The sequence below is a fragment of the Hyposmocoma kahamanoa genome, unplaced genomic scaffold, assembly GCF_003589595.1.
Source record: "Hyposmocoma kahamanoa isolate Upper Pololo Valley unplaced genomic scaffold, ASM358959v1 202, whole genome shotgun sequence".
Classification (NCBI taxonomy): domain Eukaryota; kingdom Metazoa; phylum Arthropoda; class Insecta; order Lepidoptera; family Cosmopterigidae; genus Hyposmocoma; species Hyposmocoma kahamanoa.
In genome coordinates this window covers 8642796-8667100 of record NW_020653726.1, presented here as the reverse complement: position 1 = coordinate 8667100, position 24305 = coordinate 8642796, and the positions used below count along the sequence as shown (strand labels likewise).

General features: G+C 35.2%; 1 protein-coding gene and 1 long non-coding RNA gene across 2 annotated transcripts in view; one reads left to right on the top strand and one right to left on the bottom strand.

Moving 5' to 3' along the window:
* Positions 1–24305, top strand: part of LOC113226979 (transmembrane and TPR repeat-containing protein CG4341) — a 167227-nt gene that overhangs the window by 106657 nt on the left and 36265 nt on the right. The window contains exon 5 of the mRNA XM_026459827.1: positions 12044–12158. Within this exon, the coding sequence (XP_026315612.1) occupies positions 12044–12158 (115 nt within the window). The remainder of the gene's footprint in view (positions 1–12043; positions 12159–24305) is intronic.
* Positions 1–24305, bottom strand: part of LOC113226980 — an 86344-nt gene that overhangs the window by 47501 nt on the left and 14538 nt on the right. The window lies entirely within an intron of this gene.

The window sequence follows — 24305 nt, the reverse complement described above, 5'->3', positions numbered from 1 at the left end:
CAAATAATACTTACGTACACTAACTACGTAATACACTAATTACGTAAACTACGTGAATACTTACGTATATACTACTACGTGAGTACTTACGTAATACTTACGTATTCACGTAGTTTTTCGATCAATTTATCCAACTGAGGAAATGTTCTTTTTGTAAGTAAACACAAGAGCATATAGACAAAAATAATGTTCGCCAACAGTTAAAATACTCAGCAACATATGTAAAATCAGTTAGTTTTACACTTCAGAAATTAATAATTTATGCAAATAAAAGAAATAATTTTTAATTAAATTTTTATTGAATTGATATTCAATTATTTTTTGTGAAATTACTCCACTAGTTTGTTATAATTATTAATACAAAGATCGAACACTCAGAAAAAACACTCAGAAAAAATTCCTTCGATCCGGTCGGATTCGAACCGACGACGTGTTCTTGCATACCGTGCCAGACGCTGTACCAACTAATCTAATCGCCAGGACTGGTAGCTGTAAAGGTACTAACTGGGTGATAAATCTGTTAAAGATTTCTCATAGATGGCGCTACGACTAAAAAGTCGTTGAAAGACCAAGTACAAAGACACGACGCAAGCACATAGAAAAATTCGTGAGGTCCGTTGGTTCGTTCCGTGGCTTAGTTGGTATAGCGTCTGGCACGGTATGCAAGAAGACGTCGGTTCGAATCCGACCGGATCGAAGGAATTTTTTCTGAGTGTTTTTTCTGAGAGTTCGATCTGTGTATTAATAATTATAACAAATAATTTTTAATTTTTTGGTAATTATTTTTTTACACATTTCGTATAAAAACATTAGATTATTAAAAAAATCTAATTCTTAACAATGTGTATTGTACACACATCAAAAAAAGTTTGCGATCACTTCGAAAAACTGAAATCTTTTTTGTTACTGTAGATTATATTATGATTTTTTCTTCTTTTTAGATTCTTTATTTAAAAATAAATTAGAACATAAAACATTGACCCCGTTCTATTGTTTTTTCATATAAAAAGGCTTTCACTCCTAGCTTACGCTCATTCAGAAATCTGATTTAGTCAATTATAAGCGATTCAAGATATTTTTCGCGGAAAGTTGTGATTGAAAAAATGCCAAGAGGATTATCAGAGGTTTTACGAGCTAGAATAGTAACTTTGAGGGAAGAAGGATACACCACGAGAGTAATAGCACGCAGACTTGCTATATCCCAATCCTGTGTCGTGGCTACGTTGCAGAGGTATCACGGAATGGGGAATTTAGCTGACCGACCCCGCAGCGGTCGCCCAACTGTTTTGACAGCTGCCCAAAAGCGCTATATTAGATTGCTGGCAGCCCGTGATCCAACAATCAACGCCACTAAAATAAAAGCAGAAGTCAGGGCCGCCTCTGGGCTTGAAGTTAGCACGCAGACCGTTCGCAATTGCTTGCACCAGGCTGGATTACGAACACGGAGGTCTTGGCGAGCTCCGCTCAATTCCCGGCAACGTCAACAACGAAGATTGCAGTAGGCTAGACTTCGGCAAAATGAAGAAGGTGAGGACGAAAACATTTGGCAAAACTGTCTCTTCGTTGACGAATCCCGAATCAGCACTCATCCAGATAACCGACGTGTCCGTGTCTGGAGAAGACCAGGCGATCGTGAAAGATAAAGAACTGCCACTGGAACAGTTCAGCAAGGCGGAAAATCGGTGTCCTTTTGGGGTGGCATTATGGTTGGAGCTAGAACGCCTTTGATCCCGTATCGGGGCTTCATGACAGCAGACATGTACGAAGCAGTTGCTATTGATGATATCGTCAGACCATTCCGAGTAAACCATGGGCACCAATTTGTACTGGTCGATGATAATGCGCCCGCACATCGAGCTCAACGAGTCAATGCTGCTCTTCAAGAATACGATATCACACGATTAGACTGGCCTGCCGGCTCGCCCGACTTAAACCCAATAGAGCACGCGTGGGATGCTCTTAAACGAGCAGTATGGAACCGTGAGCCACGTCCCCAGACAGTTCCAGAGCTCAGGGAAGCCGCTATTGAAGAATGGGATAGGTTACCCCAGGAAATGCTGGATAACTTGATCCTCAGCATGCCCAGGAGGATCTTCGCATGTATTCGAGCCAGGGGAGGAGTTATTTTATATTGAATTCACACCTTTTAATAATAAATTGTTGTTTAAGTTTAATTAAACAGTCTTTTTCTTTCTATGAAATTTCTATCACTATTACATTATGATTAATGGCTCAATTTTTTTAAATAAATAATAAAAAATATTTTTATATTTTAATTTCAAACAGGGTATTCCTATTTAAAGAAAGCATACAACATAGATTTTTTCTTGATAAAGTTAAATTTAAAGAATTATAGGAGCTTATGCTATTGATCGCAAACTTTTTTTGATGTGTGTATGTACACCGATATATCTACATCTAAAATACTTTATAAACAATGACAAACTTCAAAAAAACACATTTGAATGACGTACCGAAATGTACTTGCATGAGGGTGAACATTGAATCACAATAAAACATGTTTATAGATAACAAAATAATTGTCACAAATTTAGTCCTTTCCCCATATTTCATTCAATGTGTGATATTGTAACGACACGGAGATCTTGTTAAATGGAATAACTTGACAATAAATATTGGAGGCGTCCGTTGGTACAATTAGAGACCAATCGACGGGACAGCAAATTTTCGAGTGAATGAAGTTGTTTGCTACAATATCGTGTTTCTTGCTGATTAAAAATAATCTTGTTTGATGAATAAAAAGAAAAATTATTGCTTTACCTTTTTCGGGGAGTGTTTAGTTAGGAATGAAAGTGTGTCCAAGGTTTATAAAATAATGTCTATATGTATGTACATTTATTTTGAAGATTTTGCAATTTTAATCTATTTGACGTATTGTGTTTCGACAAGATTTTGTGTCTATATTTTTTTTAGTTGTATTGTTTATTTTATGTTCATTATTATTGTTTATATATGTTATTTCTTGATATTGTATTTTAAATTGTAATATTGTGATCCAAATGTGAATGTAATCCAAACTTAATATTAAAAATGTGAAAGTATCTTTGTCTGTTACGTTACCACATTATAATGAATTTAAGTATAGAGCTAGATGGGACCTAAGTTCTCCTTCAGCTTCTGGACGTAAGCTACATTTCGTCACAAAAACAAATCTTAAAGAGGGTGAAATAGGGAATGAAAAATTAGTGTGGAGAACCAATAAAACTGAAAATTATTTAGTATAGTACAGTGCGTTACTCTAACTACTTATCCTACGCAGACGAAGACACGGGCACCAGCTAGTATGAAATAAATGATTATATCCTATAAGTAATCAAGTATCATTAAATAAATACACAAAGTAAATTCGATTTTACAAGAATTGTATATTCTATAGGGGTCATTGTTAAAATACACTGCCAATGCTTTCGATGTCATACGCGGGAATATGTATTATTTACATATCCTACTACCATATAATTTGGTCCTACTAAAGAAAATTGGTTATTGCGTACATATTTCTCATAGTCATGTTTTCTTATACATATACAGTATAGGACGTACTGCTATCGGGGATTCGTGTGTCCAGATTTCATAAGTTGTTAATACACGACACGACATGACCACGCAGAGATATCCGAGCCACAGATTACTTAAGTCCGAGCGAAAAACTAAGTTTGTCCCTAATTTGTTATTTTATTACATTAAATAAGTACACTTGAAGTAATATTATTTTCAATTTATATTTATCAAAGACCGTTACCGTGGCGTATATGTAGATAAAAGTCAGGCATACCGCGTCGCAGACTTTTATGTAGATTTATAGCGCCCAGTCACACGACGCGTAATTTTCGCGCGGCCGCCGCGCGGCGATCGCCTAGTTACCACGCTTTCATGTACATTAATGGCGAATCTGAATTCTATTTATTAGGCAACAATATTTAAATTCCTCTGAATAATACAACCGCGCGGTCGCCGCCGCGTAGACCAAATTCAAGCCAGACACGCCCGCGCGCCCAGGTCGCTCATTATTTAACTTAAAACGTAAAACCTAAACGAATAGAGCGTACTTTGCCATGTCAGTTAGATTCACGCGGTCGCTGCGCGACGACCGCGCGTTAGCCACGCGGGGTGAGCGCAATGAAATTCGTGTAAATGCGCCATTACTGATGATTTTGTAGCACACTATTTTCAAGTACATCCAGACTGTTCCCACTTGTGCACGTGCCACTTTAAAATTGACATAACTTTTTAATTTATCAATTCGTTTAAATGAAATAATAACTAAATGTTGTAATTTTGTTTCTTTTTAACTTTCAAATTAGTTAAGTAATTGAAAAGATTGACGCGCACAAACTCACAGACAAACAGCCTAAAATTACTTTAGGTTAAAATTACGTTAGCTTGAAATTACCTAGCACTGATTTTTTCTTCAAAATATCTATAAGTATAGATTCAGTTTTTTTCGGTTTTTATACCTAATTATACTCAGTATAATCCAATTGTCATAAACCACGTTGAAGTAACTATGTCACATAATTGTTACTAGGTGTATATAACTATCCAATTTACTACAAATAAAGGCTTAGCAAAATCGACCAACAAACCAAATGTACCCATGTCTGATTACATCAGATTCGACAGGCAACCGGAGATTGGCTGGTTAGCTTGAACGCACTCGGTGGTTTCGATCTCCTACTATCTCACGTCACAAAATAAAATAAAACGAGGAATTTCACATGGCAGTCTAAATATTGCATTTCGGAAAAGTGGCATTTCAAATTGTATTGTAAATAAGTAAACACGTATACATCTAATTTTCCGATTTGCCATTACATTACGAGTAATTTGTAATTATAAATAAGCTCCAGGAAGAGGATAAAAGGTACCTATGAAATACGGAAAGTTAAGGACGCCTTTAAATTAGACGCTTGAAGCTCTGCAGTGGCGCGTCTGTGGCGCTGCAGACGCGCCACTACTAATTTAATTTTAAATTTATATACCAATAGGAAATGAAACTATTTGGTCAATATGGTGAACCGTGACCATGGGACCTGTAAAGGGCCCGAAACGTTGGGTTGTTTGAAAAAACAAATATACACGATTTAAATCCGGAAAAATGGTTTCATTTCTTAAACAATCGAGAAAACTTAAGAACTCGAATATTTATATACCAATGTAATAAAAAAAATTGAATTTGAGTTTCATTGTTGAATGCATTCTATTATATTTTTTGCGAATTTCAATTGTCCAATACCGTAATCAATTGAAATTATACCATCGTCTTTCTGCAATTCTTTTTATAAATAAAATATCACCAAAATATAAAAATCGTGAAACATCAAAATAGTCTGGGCAAAAATATCACTATCTCAGTATGTTAGTAATCCAGTAAGTATATTAAAGAAAAGTGAAAGTATTTATTATACTTTTGACATTGATTTACGCTGTAGTGAAGTTTTAAGCAAAGTATTTCAATGATAAAAACATCGACGGACCAGAAGGGAAATGGAACGGATTTTCTGTTTTATTTTTTTCTCGCCTAGTCGCAATCGTAACTTGCCTATTGTACCTGTTTTCAGGTAAATACTCGAATATATAGCGAAAAACTTATCTGGCAAACTGTTCGTCTTTTCGACGTTTTTATCTTTATTTCTTTGCGTCCTAAATAAATCTTTTTGAGTAAAGAGTTTAATTCGTTATTGTATTTCGTTTGCGTAAGTTATTTCATTGGAAGATACAATGATTATATTAGTTTACAAGAGCCAAAGAAGGATTTTGTGAGTAAGAGCGAAGTTTAAACCGACTTCAAAAAAGGTGGATGTTCTCAATTCAACTACATTTGTGTGTGTGTGTGTTACTCGATTAGTCCGAAGAAAATATTTCACCTCCAAGGGGTGCAAATTAGGGAATGAATTCGGTTTATTGAATATCACCCACATTCCGCTAATCGATTTTAATAAAACTTGGCTAAAAATAATAGTAGGTAATTCCAAAAACTTTTGAGGTCGCTTTTTTATCATAAAATTGCAATTATGGATTATAATGTTGTTTATATGGCAACAAATAAAAAATAATCAACTACTTATATAGAGAAAAGGTAAGACGGTTTCATTGAATCACCGTTTAAAACGCTATACTTATTCATTGGCGGAAGTTGCTGTCAACAAGACAGACTTAGTCAGGAGTTTCGCCTGTAGCCTTCAAGCACCAAGTAGCCCAAGCTGAGGTTGACATGTCCGAGCCTTTTGTTGATTCTCGGTTACTCTTTCGACGGAGCTCGCCCTATTTTGCTTGTGTGGACCTTTCTCCTTATGAAAGAGGTCGTCCAGAGACGTACTAGTACCTCACCTATATCTGCCGCTAAGTTAAGCCCGTTCTGGTTTTGTAAGGTAAGTGTGCTGGCGAATTTACAGACATATGGGACTTGTATATCTCAGGGTGACGAGTGCAGTGGTAGGGCCCCTCAGATCTTTGCGATTTAAAGTTCTGAGTGGCACTGCAAGTGTTAAGGACACGCGTGTCGTTTACCACTTGGTATCATAAAAAAAAAATCTTAAATCTTGTGCTAAATTACACATCATATAGCTGCATTGTATTTAAACAAATGTCTAGCAGTTGAGATTAAGTCTAACTTTATTTCAAATTTCGTGTTATGAAAGCTGTGAAGTAACATTATTTTTAGGACACGTGCACGTGTGAGCCTTCTTTGAATACGTAAAAAGTTATTGGCGCTAAAATATTTTATTATACCTTATTCGTCTAAACTTTTCACTCAATGTAATTAATGTTCCAGTTTTACGTTTTGTGATTTATTAGGGTTCTCAAAGAAGTTTTATTAATTTTTTTAATCTCAGTTCCATTTCGTTGGGTTTATTGCGGTGGTTTATAGCTTTGTCTTCGGTAGCTTTCTTGACAACGGTACTTTACGTATTACTGGCAGACGATTTACTGTCTTGTCTACGTACTCGTGTATAAGTAACTGATGACATTAAATACTTTACATTAGGCGGCATGAGTTTAATGATTTAAAAGGTTCAAGAGATGAGCCTATTTCTTAAAATTGCATGGCATCAACCTACTTGAGAACTAAACAGAGATATTTTGTACGAAGCGAGTACTACGGCATCTGATACGCGACATACTCTGAATATGCTAGAACTTGTCTACAAATGTAGTGTAGGATACTGTCTGGCCAGATGGAGTGACGATCTGCGAAAGGCTGTTGTAAACCTGGCGAAACGGCACACCTTAGGAAAGACCTATGTCTAGTCGTAGATTGCGATAGGCTGATAATGTCGCAGCTTTCCTTTTATATGTTTTATAAATTAAATAATTATAACTTTTTATTGAAATAAATCGATCTCAAGAGTTTGTGGAATTACATCTATTTGCCAAGTTTTATTGAAATCGCTTGACGGAAAGTGGGTTAAACCCAACAAACCGGATTCATTCCCTAATTTAACACTTTTAGAGGTGGAATATTTCCTTCAAATTTGAATGGGATCACTGCTGAAGTATCTATCCTCTTTCCAACAAAAAAGAATCATCGAAATTCGTTCCCAAAAGTCGGAGTAATCGCGTAACATGCACACACAAAAAAAAATCAATCGAATTGAGAGCCGCCTCCGGTTAAAAAAGAGCGTCTTCTTGTAACTGAAAATACAAAAAACTAAATCGTTAACGAATCAAATTTTAGTGCCCATATAGCGAGTATATGAAAAAAAGAAATATGTGTTCGCTATATCGCAAGTTGTCAAACTTTACGAGAGAATTAATAACATTTCGAGTGAGGCCATCAATGGGTATTGCAGCGTTCTGTCGCGCGGCAGGTCATCGCAATAATAAAAGGCTTTATATTCGCCCCATACAAGCTGTAATTGAAAAATGTACGTAATCATACGCTGTTGTAGCGTATTCCATTTTGTTAGACTGCTACCGATGTAGTACATTACTGTATGTATATGTTAACATTTATATCATAATTGATTAATATAGGTAGGTATATATTTTAAAGTAAATAAGGTATAACAGTAAACACTGCAATAACACTATATACACATAAGACATTTTTACGTAATTTAATTTATTTTCACTTCGGGACGCATACGTCTACCGCTGACTTGGGCCCTACCCCATTGAAAACCAGCGGCAGCATCACAGCCTAGTCTTGGTTGTGACTTTATCTGAATGGGTTCCTTTTGCACACATATGCCACAGCTGCACACATGTCAGTATAGTATTATGTAACTTGTTTAAATATTGTTACGCTGTTTTTTGTGTTATTTCTGTTTTTATTTATATTAGCCTCATTTTCTTTTATGTAGCGTTGCAATAAATAAATAAATAAAACAAAAATTAAAAGAAAATACTTTTTGTCTACCTTACAACTTCTTTTGCCTCGATGAAAAGGAAAACTGGTGTCTTTTGACTTAAATTTAATTCAATTTAATTATACGTAATATCTTAAATTCTTATTTAAATCTAAGACATAATATTTAACCTTATATTGACCCTTATTGTGTAACCTAACCCACGACTAAATTAACTCCGCGGAAGACATCTGTTATAGAACCTTTTCTTGTAGTCTTTATTATTGTTATATACAAATCTCAACATTTGTTTTGCGGGTAATTTAGATGGGTCTCGGCTTAAATGTGAGCTTTCAATCCTTCTTCAAGCCACAGCGGATTTGCGAAATTTCTGTGTTTGTACAGGTGACATAATATTAAGAATTATCATGTCACCTGTAAAGCATTAGTAAACATTTGCTTGCATCAAAATTAAAGTTTTTATTGCCGCCGACTGCAAATTTGAGCTGGTGATTAATTCTATGACACAACAAACTCATCAAGGAATGAGCACAAAACAATTAGAGATGCATCTATGAACGCTTCATTAATAAAATTGCAAATCTTCAATATGGGAACTGCAGTAGTTTTTATCGCCATCGTACATAAATGTATAAAAGGTAGATCGACTATACGAAGTGAGTAGCGTTGTTTCGCTGTTATACGACAATGTAGGTACATCAATTTTGCTGGTACGAATTGAAATAGATATCTAAAAATACAAAGTTACGAAAATGGCGCTTGAAATTGATATGAGTCGTACATATTAACGTAAGTTGCTACATAAAACCATGAAGCTTTTTCAATAAAAAAAATTTTGCGCTGAAAACAGAAATTTTGCTTTGGTTGTAAAACTCAAGTTGTTTATTATGATGGCTACAGTTTTTATGGTAAGAGAGAAGCAAGTTTTATGACTTGCCTAGGTAAAGCTGAGTATACATGACCGTATATATCAAGGTTTTATAACAATATGGCGAGTAGAATTGAAATAGCGAAGACAAGACTACTATTAGATGGTTACAAAGTTTATATTTTGTCATACAATACGCTCATGGACGGGTATAAGACAGATTGCAAACAGGTTTGGAGGAAAGTTAAGTTGGGTCAGATAAAATGATCACCGGTGGAAGAGGGACTTGAAGATTTAACTCATAATCTACAGGGTAGTAGCAGTACAGCTTCTTGTGAAAGAGTTCGTTCAGAGAAGTACTGCCACCTTATCTATTTCTGCCGCCAAGCAGAATGTGCTGGTGAAATTACAGGCACATCGGACTTGTTAACTAATGTCTCAGGATGCGAGCGCAGTGGTAATGCCCCTTAGATCTTTCTGAGTTAAAGCTCTGAGTTGCACTGCAACTGCTACGGACAGGCGTCTCGTCTAACACCAGGCGCACGACTTGTTCGTTCCGTTACTTTGTAAAACAACGAAGTTTACTGCTATAATCTCGCAGTCGACTAATAAAATTGGTAAACAAATTAGTTTAAAAGATTTTAAGGCGATGTTGCTACGATTCAAATCCAAAAGGCGAAAAATTTGACAGTTATGAAATTTTGAGAACACGAGTTCTTTACACGTTTTACATAACTTTTATAAGAAATACGACGACTATTCTTCTTACCGCATCTTTTGGGGGAAGAGAAACGTTAGCACAATTTGCACGTTTTCAGCAAATACATCGTAAATATTGAATTTAGCGTAATTATTGTTAGAACATGTAAAAGTGATAAACAAAGGCGAGCTTAGTGTAATTTAAAAATCTTCTAAGATCTTATCTGTTATTCCTAGAGCTCAAAATACTTGACTCAAATTAAATTATATTCCCCGCCTGACAATTAAAAAAAAACATACAAATATTCAATTAAATTTTTATTGAATTAATATTCAACTATTTTTTTGTTAAAGTACTCCACTAGTTTGTGGAGTTACACTTAGAAAAAATTCCTTCTATCCGACCGGATTCGAACCGACTTCTCCTAGCAAACCGTGACAGACGCCAACTAAGCCGCGGAACGAACCAGCGGACCTCACGAATTCTTCTATGTACTTGTTGTCGGATCTTTGTATTTGGTTTTCAACGACTTTTTACGAAATACTTTCATAGATTTCTCATAGATGGCGCTACGACTAAAAAGTCGTTGAAAATCAAATACAAAGAACCGACAACAAGCACATAGAAGAATTCGTGAATTTCGTTCCGTGACTTAGTTGGCATAGCGTCTGGTACGGTTTCCTGGGAGACGTCGGTTCGAATCCGGTCGGATCGAAGGATGTTTTTCTAAATGTTCGTATTCTTTGTATTAATAATTACATACAAATACTCATTATTATTACAAAAAACAAAAGACCGTGTTGAATAGGCAATGTTATTGCAAGATATCGAATTTTTTCAAGCATATTTGACGTCCCTTTACATTTCAATCTGTTGTAGGTGTTCCGTAGTTTGTGCCATTATGTGATATGACAATATTTAATTAGGACAATAGGATCTCTCGATTGGCATTTTTTTAGAGAGGTATCGTGAAAAAAAGTCCAATGTCCGCAATATCGCAGACCCGACCCACTGTGCGTCGTTCAGTTAAGATAAATATAATGTACAGGCTCAAGAGCACGCCAAGCTTTTTACTTATGACTTAAATCCAACTCTATATCACTTACGATAAGAACGGTCCAAAGTACAAAGTGTCAAGCTTGATGTGCTCTTGACTGTATGTGTGTGTTGTCTGTCCCCAATAACGTCAATTTTTAATGTTCTCTTAAGTGATTTCCGAATCCCGTAATGGTCCAGAACCTAAAAAATATTACACTACGATCTTGTGCTCTCTCGCCCATCTACATTTTAACCAAAGAATTTAAAAAAATGTATTGGAAGCAACGCTCACAAAATGTCTTCAAGAGTCAATTTTCTTCTTCATATTTTCTTTTTTCCTTATATTAATATTTCCAGTGAAACAAATTGTCCGTTCGTGTACACTAAATAGCACGCAAATGTAAAAAATTTAATTACAGTCATAAAGTTACTTCGTTATAAATTAGTAAATTTGATAGTGTATCTATGAATATAGTTTAGTATAGTCACATGATTACTAGTAAATATATATTTGAATTCTTTATATTTTTCATTTCTGTATTTGGCTGCTTTAAAAGCTATTACGGTAGTATGAGATTCCACATTTATAAGTCATCCCACAATTGAACAGGTACTGTCTCTTGAACCAATTTCATCCACAGTCAAAGGTACCTTATGGTGAATATTTCATTATCATCATCATCATCACCACTTTTGTACGTCTCACTGCTGGGCACGGGTCTCCTCTCAGGCAAAGGTTTAGGCCATATTTCGCCACGCTGGTTTAATGCGTGTTGGTGCTTTTTCGACGTGCAGGTTCCTTCACAGAAAAGCTCATGGTAAATTTCGAATTAAATTTCGTACATAAATTTCGAAAACTCTGAGGTGCGAGCCCGGATTCGAATCCACGTCCTCTGCATGAGAGGCGATAGATCAAACAGATATTTACTGGAGGCTGAATGAATAGCGACTAAGTATTTGATTCGTTTGTCCGTGGACAGACTCCATTAATCAATTTATTAAAGTGTAATAGTGAATAGTACGGTTTTCAGTGACAAGGTTCTAAAGTTTTTAAAATACAATTTATTTTGCTACCATGTTACTAATCATTATGCTTGTTCACAGCGTACGGCAATCTGGGCAGCGTGCTAACCGCACAGGGTCGGACTGCGGAGGCCGAGGTCGCCTTCGAGAAGGCCCTTAAACATCGACCTAACATGGCCGATGTCCATTACAATTTGTAAGTATTTATTTATATTTTATATAACATAGTAGTCAGTAAGCAAATCAAATAAGTACATTCTATTTATTCAAATAACCAATACATATTTCAATATAAATCTTGAGGTGTTTTGTGCTTTAACATCACGTTTTTAGCATATTGATGACATGCATTATATTGTTGAGACCACTTAATTCGCGTCACTTGTAGCAGCTATCTATATCTTTCAGCGTGCATGTGTAAGGGAACGTAAACTACGATACCAAGTCGTTTGAATTGTACCGCAAAAATCGTCCAGATTGGAATCATCTGTATGTCCCACGGAAGAAAAAAAACAATGGAAGTACCTTAACCCTCGATTACTATCAGAACCGATGTCGTCAAAACTCACACATTCTTAATTTGAAACACTACAAAATTTTGATATCGATTGGTCGTAGTTTCAAATTTAAAAAGTTTTATATAACTTTTTATTGTTGATATAATTTAAATTTTACCCTGTTGGCATATCGTTGAAAGTTCAATACCATCAATACCTATTATTGTAAGTTACGACGTTTTGATATTACATTGAAATTTGAATCAATGTGCTGCCATCTAGAGGTTAGTTGCTGAACGACGACGAATTGGAGTTATTAATTTAGTTCTTAAAAAAAAGCGTCTATATTGCAGCTTACTTCCGTAAGCTTTACTTCCGTTTCTTGTAACAAAAAATATTTCGATAAACAGAAAATTAACCAAAATAAGACTTTTAGATAATATGGAATACCACCACGGGTAATATTTTTGGTGTGGCTATTATTTTTAACCGACTTCAAAAAAGGAGGTTTTTTGTATGTATGTTACGCGATAACTCCGGTATTTGTGAACCGATTTTCATGATTCTTTTTTTGTTGGAAAGGGGGTACTTCCATAGTGATCCCATTTCATTTGGAAGAAAATCATCCATATTTAAGGGTGACTGTTCACGCATGAAGCTTCATTTTTATAAATAGCGCGTAACTTTAATTTAGGAGCAATTATTTGAATGGTTGATTTTGTTATTTCTCTTATATTTTCTTTGTGATTTGTTTTACTCTCAATATACTTTGTGTGGTGAGAACCGATTATTATTATCTCCAGTGTCAAGTCCTGTATAGTGACGAAATAGGGGAAATTTCAATAAAACTTAGCAAATAGACGTAATTCCACGTACGTTTGAGGTCGGTTTTTTTAGTACTCTGTACTGAGATTATTGCACTCCAAAACAGCACAGTATGTAACAGTATTTTTCTAGGATTTTACAGCACAAAAGAATGACACAACTATACCATACAAAGCGAAAATGGCGGACTGAGCTCAAGTAGATTTTTCGAGACCTATAGTTAGCACGTATCGGATGCTAACGAACCATTTCTACTGTATTTAGTGTTCTGTAGTATGTCCGGGACCTAGACATGTTGTTTTTGCTGGGCCATGCAGGAAGGTGACCAGCAGTCTAAAGGTCATTAATCGCAAACGGTTTTTCATCGTAGATAACAAACTTGTGTCCTGCTCATATCTTATAGTTTTGGTTGTTTATGACTTGTGTGTTTTGCGATTGAGGATGTCATTAGTGACATTTCTATTTTATTTATTTATTTATTATTAAAATGCTTAATAATAATTCATTAAACTAAAAATTAGTTCGTGTAGAAACTGTACCCGCCAACAAAAACCAGCAATTTTTTAATTTGGTTTACCAACAGCTATTGGGCATTGATTTGTGCTTTTAAATTTAATGCTAATTACAATAAAATATTAAAATTCTTTATTGTAACACCGAAAAGGAAACAAATACCAATACAATTAAATTAAAAATTAGCGGCAATACAATGGGCGGTCTTATCGCTTTAAGCGATTTTTACCAGACAACCTTTGGATAAAAGTAATTATATAAGTCACAGGAAAAAGACGGCGGTGTATGAAGATTTACTAATCAATAGATAGAAAAAGAGTAAATAAATACAAATATACACATATTTATAAATAATAATCACAGCCCAGCTAATTACTTGTTACTTAATAACCTAACCTCCGGTTAAAAAAACCGACCTCAAAAGTCATTTATCCCTTAGTTTGCCATCCTTACAGGTAGAATATTTTCTTGAAATTTAAATGGAACCGTATCTGAGGTACCTTCTTTCCAACAAAAAATAGAATCGTCAAAATTGGTTCACAAATGGCGGAGGTATCGCGTAACATACATACAAAAAAAACATACAGACGGACCGAGAACCTCCTTCTTTTTGAAGTCGGTTAAATATATAGTATTATTATTATAAACAAATGGCTACCTACATCTATACAATAAAACGCTTATTATATTTTAAAAATTTTCAAAAACAAAGGCAAATAATTTTCATGTACAGACTGAGAAAGCTGACCCCCAAACCGTTAATTTGATTTTAACTAGATCTGTGTGAAAAAGGTGTTTATCAAAGTAAACCTTTTTTTTTTAAGCCAATTTGATCTTGGATTAAAACTTAAAGTTCTGTTGAATGCGTAAGAAGGCTCTTAGAACCAAAAGGTCGGTTAGGGGTCAGATATCTGAAGGCACCGTCTGTACGTGCAAAGATTGAGGATTTGTATTATATAAGTTGCAAATTGTGTATAATATAGGTGACTTCGTATCGAATTTAGTTCTTCGAAGAGGTGGGCAAAACGGTTGAATTTTTTAATTGACATTTTTAAATTTTCTGAGTTTTTCACAGAAACAGTGCTACATTACATTCATGAAGCTATCTCTATCTATCTGTAATTATATGTGGAATTAAAAAGTTATCATTGTTTTGTATTTTACTGTCAGACTTTACGATAATTTATTCATTGATTAGCCAATCATAACGTCCAGTCCGCGCCTAATATATTCCCTGGTAATCCAATCTTAACTACCACTTCGTCAGTGTCGAAATTTGGTGTGGAGTTTATGTCTATGACTTTGAAAACCATAATCGTTTTGAAGATCCCCTGTCCCCCCTCCCCCGAGTCTCAAGACGGCGGAGTGAAAACTAATTGCCGCGAAGACAAATACGTACAACTATAATCTCAAACTAATGACATATGTCACGCCTAAAGTTACCACGTATTATATGTACGTGGAAACTCACTCCGAATCTTTTATATAACGCTGTTCCCAATAATATACGTTTACACTACAATGTTAAAAGTACATATGTATGAATTTGTAAGTTAAGGAAAGTGCCTATTAGGTAAATTAGCATTTTTTATGATGTCATAAAACAACGAGTTACAGTACCAGAACGTGTTATACTTCGAGCTTTAGGAAAAGACGATCGGCTGATTTCGGATTTGTAGAGCAGCGTCTCTGTCACTCATACCTATGTGAGAGTAGCAGCAGAGCTCCTTGTGAAAGTTTGTCCAGGGAATTATGCCACCTAGCCTATTTCTGTCGTTAAGCAGTAATGTGAGCATCTTTGCGATTTAAAACTCTGAGCGGCACAGCCACTATTATGGAAAGGGGTGTCGCTTACCAACAGGTGCACGACTAGTTGATCCCGTCACTTGGTATCTTAAAAAAAAAATCATTTTTTCGCTAATATATTGGTCGTGTGCCGAAAACAGCGCTCTACAATTCTAATATTAATATTAACTAACGGTCAGGTTTGTTTTCTGTAATAATGTTTAATTGTTACAAAAGCTACTGCAACATTTTCTATATGTAACAAAACACGTCTAGTTCGTCTGTATTGGTGAATCTAAAGTCGCGGCGGCGTTACAAAGTGTAACTGAGAAATGTTTCTTGTCTCGCTTGCTCCTTAGTAGTTGGGTTATAAGAAGAAGGCCAGATAGTGTTTATTCAGTGGCAATTATGAAATAAGTGCCGTTTATGGCTCTTTTTTCATTACAATATCTAAAGCTTCTTATACACTCGTGAAATATTTTGAGGTGCTATTTATTGGTTCAATATTGAACTATGTACTTGAAAGTAGTGCCCGATACCTATTCATCAATTTATTATTATACGTATTATACGTCTCACTGTTGGGCACGGGACTCCTCTAAAGAGAGGGTTTAGTTTAGTGTAACACAACAAGCCAATGTAAATTGGGGACTTCGCACGTTTTCCTTCCACATTAATGAGAGAAATTCTAAACATTAAGAAATAAATGTACGTAACTTAGATTTAAAGTCGTAGGTGCAAACCGCTATAGAAACTCGAACTGTCAACCCCTCAATTGAGAAGCAACCTTTCTTCCACTGAGCTACCAATGCTCATGGCGTTGTTAACGTATCTGTCAAATTATCATCAATTATCAAATTGTAGACATAAAACTGATTGAGGACAGCCTGCTGAGGATGTAATTCATCTACATTAAAACATCGTTTTCATAAAAAAAACAAACAATTTAAAGGTGCGCGAGTAAAAAATACGGATGATCAAGACACGTAGTTGTAAAATGGACAGGTTTACTATATAGTACGTTACTCGATTAAGGTACTCAAATGGATAGAACAATTCGATTTAGGAAGCATTCCCGGGTCGACTTGCAGCGGTTTGAATGCGAGCATGCGTGTATTACAATTTGTCAGGCTGTTGGACTAATCGATTGTGCGATTGTGCTATTTCTCGTCTCTTTTATACTCTTATTACTTACACGTATATCGGGTACTTACATAGCAACGCACACGGGGGTAACAAAAAACTATGATTTTCTTACTTACGTACTTTGTTGGCTCAGCGATTCGAAGTGGATCTTGCCCGCCGGCGCTAAGATGTGCTACTCTTCTCTCTTCTGTGCCTCTTGTTGTCAATCGGGTACACACTCACACTCATACTCGACATAGTTTTTGTGGACTTGGCCGATCCAGCGATATCTAAGACGTCCAATCGGTCTTATGCCAATCGGTTGCCCCAGATACCTCTACACCGCACGACGTGACCAACCCTGCGAAGTCGGGCTGATTTGGTTTCTCCTGTGAAAGTCGGGCTGATTTGGTTTCTCTCATGAAAGTTACGATTTTCAATGAAATGTAATGAAATGAAATGAAACGTATTGAAATGCACCGAAACGTAAGGAAATGTAATGAAACAAAATGAAAGTAAATGTAACGAATTGAAACAACATGTAATTAAATGTAACGAAACGCAATGAAATGAAATGAGATGGTTGAAATGACTCATAATATCAAACAATTAAGGCTAAAATATTTTAGAATTTGGAAATAAATTTTATACAGACGGCAGTCGTAAAATTGTTTTTGTAATACATTTTATTTAGAAACAATATTTTTTCATACACGCCAACATGTAGTCCTGAGTTAGAAGTTATTAGATTACTCAATTTGTTCGCAATATAACGAAACATATAAAAAGTAATTTGAAAAAGTAATTTGGATTTAGTTAGATCCCTGCTACGTTTTGTCTGGCAGATTCAAGCCGTACTGAGGATTTATAAATAACGAATTTTATTGCTTTTGATTAAATAGGGATTAGGGAAACGACAGTGAATATTCTTTTCATATATTTAATCTCGTGCTTTGTAAAAATAGCTACTCATTTTCAATAATATATTTATTGCGTATCTTTAGTATATAGGTCAATTATATTGAACGCCGTCAGTAACATACGGTACCGAGATCCGATCTTTTACGAGTTTTTCCTCGAGACTTCATGACATGACACCCAATTTTGTCGATTTAATAAGACGCGTGCCACTCATACTAATGTATTTAGCACATCCACGTGTTAGTACATCAATACTCAATTTGTAATATTATTTATCTTTGTTTGAAGATGATGCGGTATTAGTGTAATATGAGGAATTGAAATGAAAACAGAAAGAAAGTTACAAGTAAAAAAAAAAAGATTGTTTGACATGTAACACCTCCTATGATCTTTCGAGGAACAAGACGAGTCCAATGATAACCCATTCATCAAAATCAATTACGATATTTCAGCTATACAGAGCTAAACATTATAATATTGTAAAATACTAACGTAACCTTGCAGGACTATATACTATGTATATAAATTACTAACATCATAAATAATAACTTTTGTTTCATGATCTTGGTATATATGACCGAATCTCACAATATCGCAGTCAACTCAAGTGGCTTCCCATTCGTCTCCGCAGGAATTTGCATATGTTATAGAACACAACGGAACATTCTGCACAACGGAAGAGCGTTTCAGCTTTCTCAGGTCCCAGGATAAGCCTTGTCGATCTCTCGTTAGGTCTCGGTTATCTTTTCCATCCTTCGATTCCGGTTTTTATTCTCACTCCTTCACTGTTCATGCGGTCAGACTTTGGAATGCACTTCCCATTACTGTTCATGACAGTGAATCATTTGCGATTTTGAAAATGCGATTTAAGGAGCACTGTTATGTGTCATCCATTTCATAGGTATTATAGTACGAAATATTATCTAAGTATTTATATAGTTTTAATAATTTAATGTTTTTGGTATTGTTTTTCTTTTTTTTATTCATAATTTTTGTTTTGTTGTGCACATAAACCCGTTATTGTAATTATTGTCTCCTGTATTTATGTCTGCAGGAAGAAATTTCTGTTTTAAATAAGTGGTACCTTTTGTTTGTGTTTTCTTTGTTACTAAATGTGTTTTCGTTTTTTTTGTACGATAAATAATGAAATAAATATGATATCATTACCGAAAATAAACTTTTAAGTTTTTATGCACTATCTGACATTTATTAGACCTGTATGTGGCGTTAAGTTTTTTAACAACACCTCTTGCGTGCTGTCATCACTTATAATAATAACAGAGTTATTACCGTTTAAAGAATCTGTTTAAATGTTTTTTTTTATACGAAAGCAAATTATGATAACTTATTAAAAGATTTGGTGCAAAATTTGTCGTTAACCGAGGTATTTAGTATTTTGCAAATATTCCTGTATAATGAACCAAAAAAACACATACTTCAAATACATCCGAAAATTCTTATTACCTGTATTCTTGTTCCTGAGCAGTCAAAAAAGAGCAGGTAAAGAGAATAAATAAGCTTTCTTTGAATGTATTTCTTTCAGAGTCTTATTAAACACGCAATAAAAGTTACACAACAAAATACTACCGACACAGAGTTCATATTTTTCTAATCCCGATAACAACGAAAGTCCAATAATACATTCCAAATTTTCAGTCGAACATCGGGGAAGAGAAAAATAATATTCGGCGTGTCTCTCTCAAGGGATTGAAAAGGCAAAAGGTCCGATCCGTATTAGGGACATAGGGAAAAATATTATAAAACCCAAATATAAATTTTATGATAATATCTTTCAGTACCCGTACGCAGGGTTCGTTAAGTTTATTTTTACAACATAAACACATCTATTGAGACATAACAATTCAAGAATTGCTGATTAACTTATCAGTCTTACCTGTAAATAAAGAAACGGCACGAAAATGAAAGGAAAACAAATGGAACGGAAATACGTTTATTACGACTAGGAACAGATAGAGATCTTTTTGGTTAGAAAAGCGAGGGGCAACGACAAAATTCTATTTGTATTGGACAAAGTGGTCACAACAATACGTCAGTAGAAGTCGGGGGTTCAATCAATAGGCACACAACGCAGCCGTCTGTGCCATTAATTCACCGAGGCTTCCAGTTCTTGAATTAATCGGGTGCGCTACTCTCTGTCCCGCCACCTAAGCGTTGGGTTTCCGTGCAGTTTCACAAATTAACGTCAGGCCACATGACGCTAATACAATTACTAGAAGGGACATTACAGAGAATTAATGGCTCTTTATAGACACTCACTGCGTTGATGGCGCGAAAGTCTAATGAGGTTTTTTGCAAGCGCGTGCGACCTTATTGCCATAATGAGGAATTTAACGGTTCCTTTATTTAATTAGCGTCGACGACGACGGCGCGTTCTTGTGACGGAATATATTTCCGTACGTGCAGCCATTTAAACTAAGTTGCGTGAGGAATTGTGTCGCAGTCGCCTGTCATTACGTCATTCTCGTCAATTAGCGTGAAACTATTCTAAACGGAGTGTTTTGTCGGTATAATTTAATTTGACGAATATTATAACTTTTAACATTAGGAATAACGTTGTATTAAATTTGTTCATTACGAAACACATTTAAATTACCATAGAAAAATAAATAGGTAATAATAAATACAAATTCATTTAAATGAAGTATTGAAATGAAATGAAAGTAAACATTGTTCATCATCTCTCCAACTCCCAATGTTCATCATCATCCTCAACCCATTTATACGTCTCACTGCTGGGCACAGGTCACCTCACAGGCGAGAGTTTAGGTCATATAATCCGTCACACTAGCCTAATGCGGATTAGGGACTGTATACGTTTGTCTGACGGTTGTGAACCTTCTTCAACGTACAGGTTTCATGATGATGATTTCCTTCACTGAAAAACTCTTAAGAAAGATCAAATAAAATTTTGCAAGTAAATGGAGAGAAACTTAGAGGTGCGAGCTCGAATTCGAACCCACGGCCTCAGCTTGAGAGTCGGTAGGTCGAACCATTAGACTACCACGGCTTAACTCCCAATGTTAACTTTCATCATCGTTCGATTTTTAGTCAAATTAGCTGAAAAAACTCCTGAACTATTAAATTATGCATGCTGGTTATTACAATCCGGCAGACATTACGTAACAGAGAGCGAGCGTTTACGGCTCATCTAGAACGTTAATAATCTACGTGTTCGCACTGTATCCGGAGTCATCGTATTTATGAGGACTCGTTTCAATCCCGCTCGATGTGGCTGCCTAAATGTAAACTGTAGTAAGTGGTATTTAGTAGTCTTATGCTATAACGTTGGGGACTTCGACTGCATATATTTATTATTGGAGATTTCTTGCGTTCCATAAATTGCTAGTGGTTGTTGATGCAAATAGGTTTGTTTTTGCAGTAGCAGGTTCCTTAATGTTAAGTATTTGGATTGGCCAAAAAATCCGTGCGGTATCAAAGCATTTAAAAAATAAATGTCATTTATAGAGTGCCTTTTTTTAAACTGGGACGGTATGGGGAAATCCGAAACTATAGGAAATACGGCAGATAACAGAAGTTGGTGAAATTTAATGAAAAGTTTTGTCATGCTAAATGAATAATAACTTTTTATTAAATTTGACCAACTTTTGTTATCCCGATTTTTTCTTCCCATACAATGAAATGTTACTTACATGAATCTGAGTCGGTCAGCTCTACAAAGAACCATCAATTTGATTAATTTTGTATGAAGAGACATTTTATTAAATTTGATAAAATTCTGTTGTCACGATCTTATGTGATCTGTGGTCACGATTACTTTCTTTTTATACAATGAAATAATTTTTACATGAAACTGGGTAGATCAGCACTAAAAAAAATTATTCAATTTTGTTAATTTTTATGGACAACTTACACTTGACAAAAAATTTACTGTCAAAATTATTTTCACAAAAAAATACTTAAGACAGTTTTCCTGTATCTTCTATGATTTCGGGTTACTGTCCCAGCAAAAAATACACTGTACAATATTGGTCTACAATATTTTGGCATCTTTTGTAAAAATTCCTGTCTTTGCTTGTAAAATCAAGTCATTTGATGGTCTCTTCGTTACTAAAGTACTGTCCATTCAAAGAATATCGGAACGACCGAAACATGTGAAAATCGGAAGGGGTTATGTCGGACAAATACGGTGGATGAGGTAACACTAGTTCTTGACGGTTTTGTAAAGACGTGTATTTTGACTTTATCATGATGAAATATGACACTTTTACAATTCACCAGTTCTGGGCATTTTCACGAATTATGAATCTAAACTTCTTAAAATGAGAGCTAAAATATTATTTTTAGAAGACCTTAGACAATATAACATAGAAAAACAGTTCTTCTTTTTGTTTGAAGTTAGAGGCAAAACCACAAAGACTTTTTGGCTAAATAAAAACTTAACTAATTTAACTATCATTTAAGAGTTCGGTGACTTTACCATAAAGTTTTGATATCAAATATTATTTAATGTATACGAATTTACAAAAAAAACACGCTTGTTGCCCATGCCGAATAAACAGAGGCACGGGGTCTTCGCTTGTTAAAATTCTTGCAAGGCTGTCTTCTATTGTTCATTCGTAGTGTGTCGACTATTTATTATTTTGGTAAAATACAAATACGTATTAATTGAGCCTGTGCTTGTTTCCGTTAATTATTAAAGAGTACTAATTATACGCAACATCCCGACAGGGTATGTTTGTACTTATTAATTACTTATGTAATGGCTGCAGGAGCATTGTTTGCAATAAATAAAGTTTCATACTTTTTACAGCCGGTTACAGCCGCGTTTCAGTTGCTTACAATGATTGTGTGTACAACTAAAATTGCTGATTTATGACTTAATAACGAATTGGGTTCATGTACGAAATGAGATGTTGTATCAACTGCTCATAATAGCTACTAAAGATATGCCATTAATACTGCTTACAATCAAATAGTCACCGATAAATTTTAACCTCCAATGCAAAAAAAGATTTTTTTTATGATACCAAATGACGGGCGAACGAGTTGTGCGCCTGGTGGTAAGCGACACGCCTGTCCACAGCAATTGCAGTGCCGCTCAGAGCTTTAAATCGCGAAAATCTGAGAGGCAATGCCACTGCGCCCGTCACCCAGAGACATAAGTTGAAAAGTCCCATGTGACTGTAATTTCACCAGCACCCTTACCCTTCCCGGAACGCAGTAATTGCTCACATTACTGCTTGGCGGCAGAAATAGGTAAGGTGGCAGTTTTTCCCTGGACGAACCTACAAGCATAACGAGCTCTACTGCTGCAAAAAATATGCGTGTGTGTTCGTCAGTTCGTTCAACGTACAAGGTATTGTATGTTACGAACTAATTTATAAATTAACGCTTGCTAATACGGGTAGATGACGCTAATTTTAAACAAAATAAAAGAACAAAATAAAAGAATAACCGGCAATATCCATGAAAACTGTGCAATAAACACTATCTAGTTGATTTGTTTGTTATCACTAGAAATTAGAGTGGCTTTGATAAATTGTAGTTCGTCAATTATTTACAAAGTAGTTTAGAAAAATAGCGATTTGGTACTTATCGCGACATCTGTCATACCATATGTCGCGGCATCTAACTGCCTCCGTGGCCGAGCGGTTACCTTGCCGGACTGCCACGCTGAGGTCTCGGGTTCGATTCCCGTGCCGGGAGAAATATTTGTATGCCTACATTTATATCTCTCGTGAGTTTGGGTGTAATTTGTGGTTGCCTATGTGTGTGTCCATGACACCTGCGATACAAGGTTCCCCTAGTGTGATGCTATGAGTGTGTGCGCGTTTATTATTATGTTATATTATTATTATCTGCTGTATCAATAGATACTACCGCGATTAGCAGTCCTCTTCAAATATTCATCCATGATATATAATACTAACACATGACCGTAATGCGATCTTGCTTAAAATTAAATTTACCATAACTTTATATTTGCGATCTATTATTGTCTGTATATATGCTGATAACACAATTTATCGTACAAAGTTATGAAATACTTTACTTTCTGTCAACACTGTAAACAATATACCATTAGGTATATGTAAAATCATGGTAGAGGAACAGGCTTCATATTACTACGTCAGCGTCGCGTTTGAACAAACAGATAATGTATGCGTTACCCGGTTGCGTAATAAGGCGATGCCAAGCATTCCGTCCCTTTCAGCCACTAGTAAGTTAAGAAAGTTTCTGCAAAGCTTACGTAGTTATGTAGTTCCTTTTACTGCTTTTGGCATTTAAATTGTAGTAAAAACAATGCCGTTAAAATAATTATACTGAAATTCGCGGAATTTACTATTTAACAAGACTTCTTTTTCTTTGTGTACGTGTCATAGAATAGAATACAATACGGTTATTTGCCAGAATACAGTAATTATCTTGAGTAATTATGTGTATATTGTATTCAACCTGTAAGTAGATGTGCACTTATGGAATTTAATGTTTCGTCTTTGTAATTTCAAATGAAGGTACAACAGAATTTATAAATTCTAAGTATTCTTTGTTACTATAAAAAAAATCTTTTGATTATCTCCGATCTGTGCAGTTGACTGTACGTCATATTATCGGAATATATTGTTTAATAAAATTATGATCACCTCGTACATATTAGGGGTTAAAGTATGAAATTGCCGTTTTATTGCAATAGG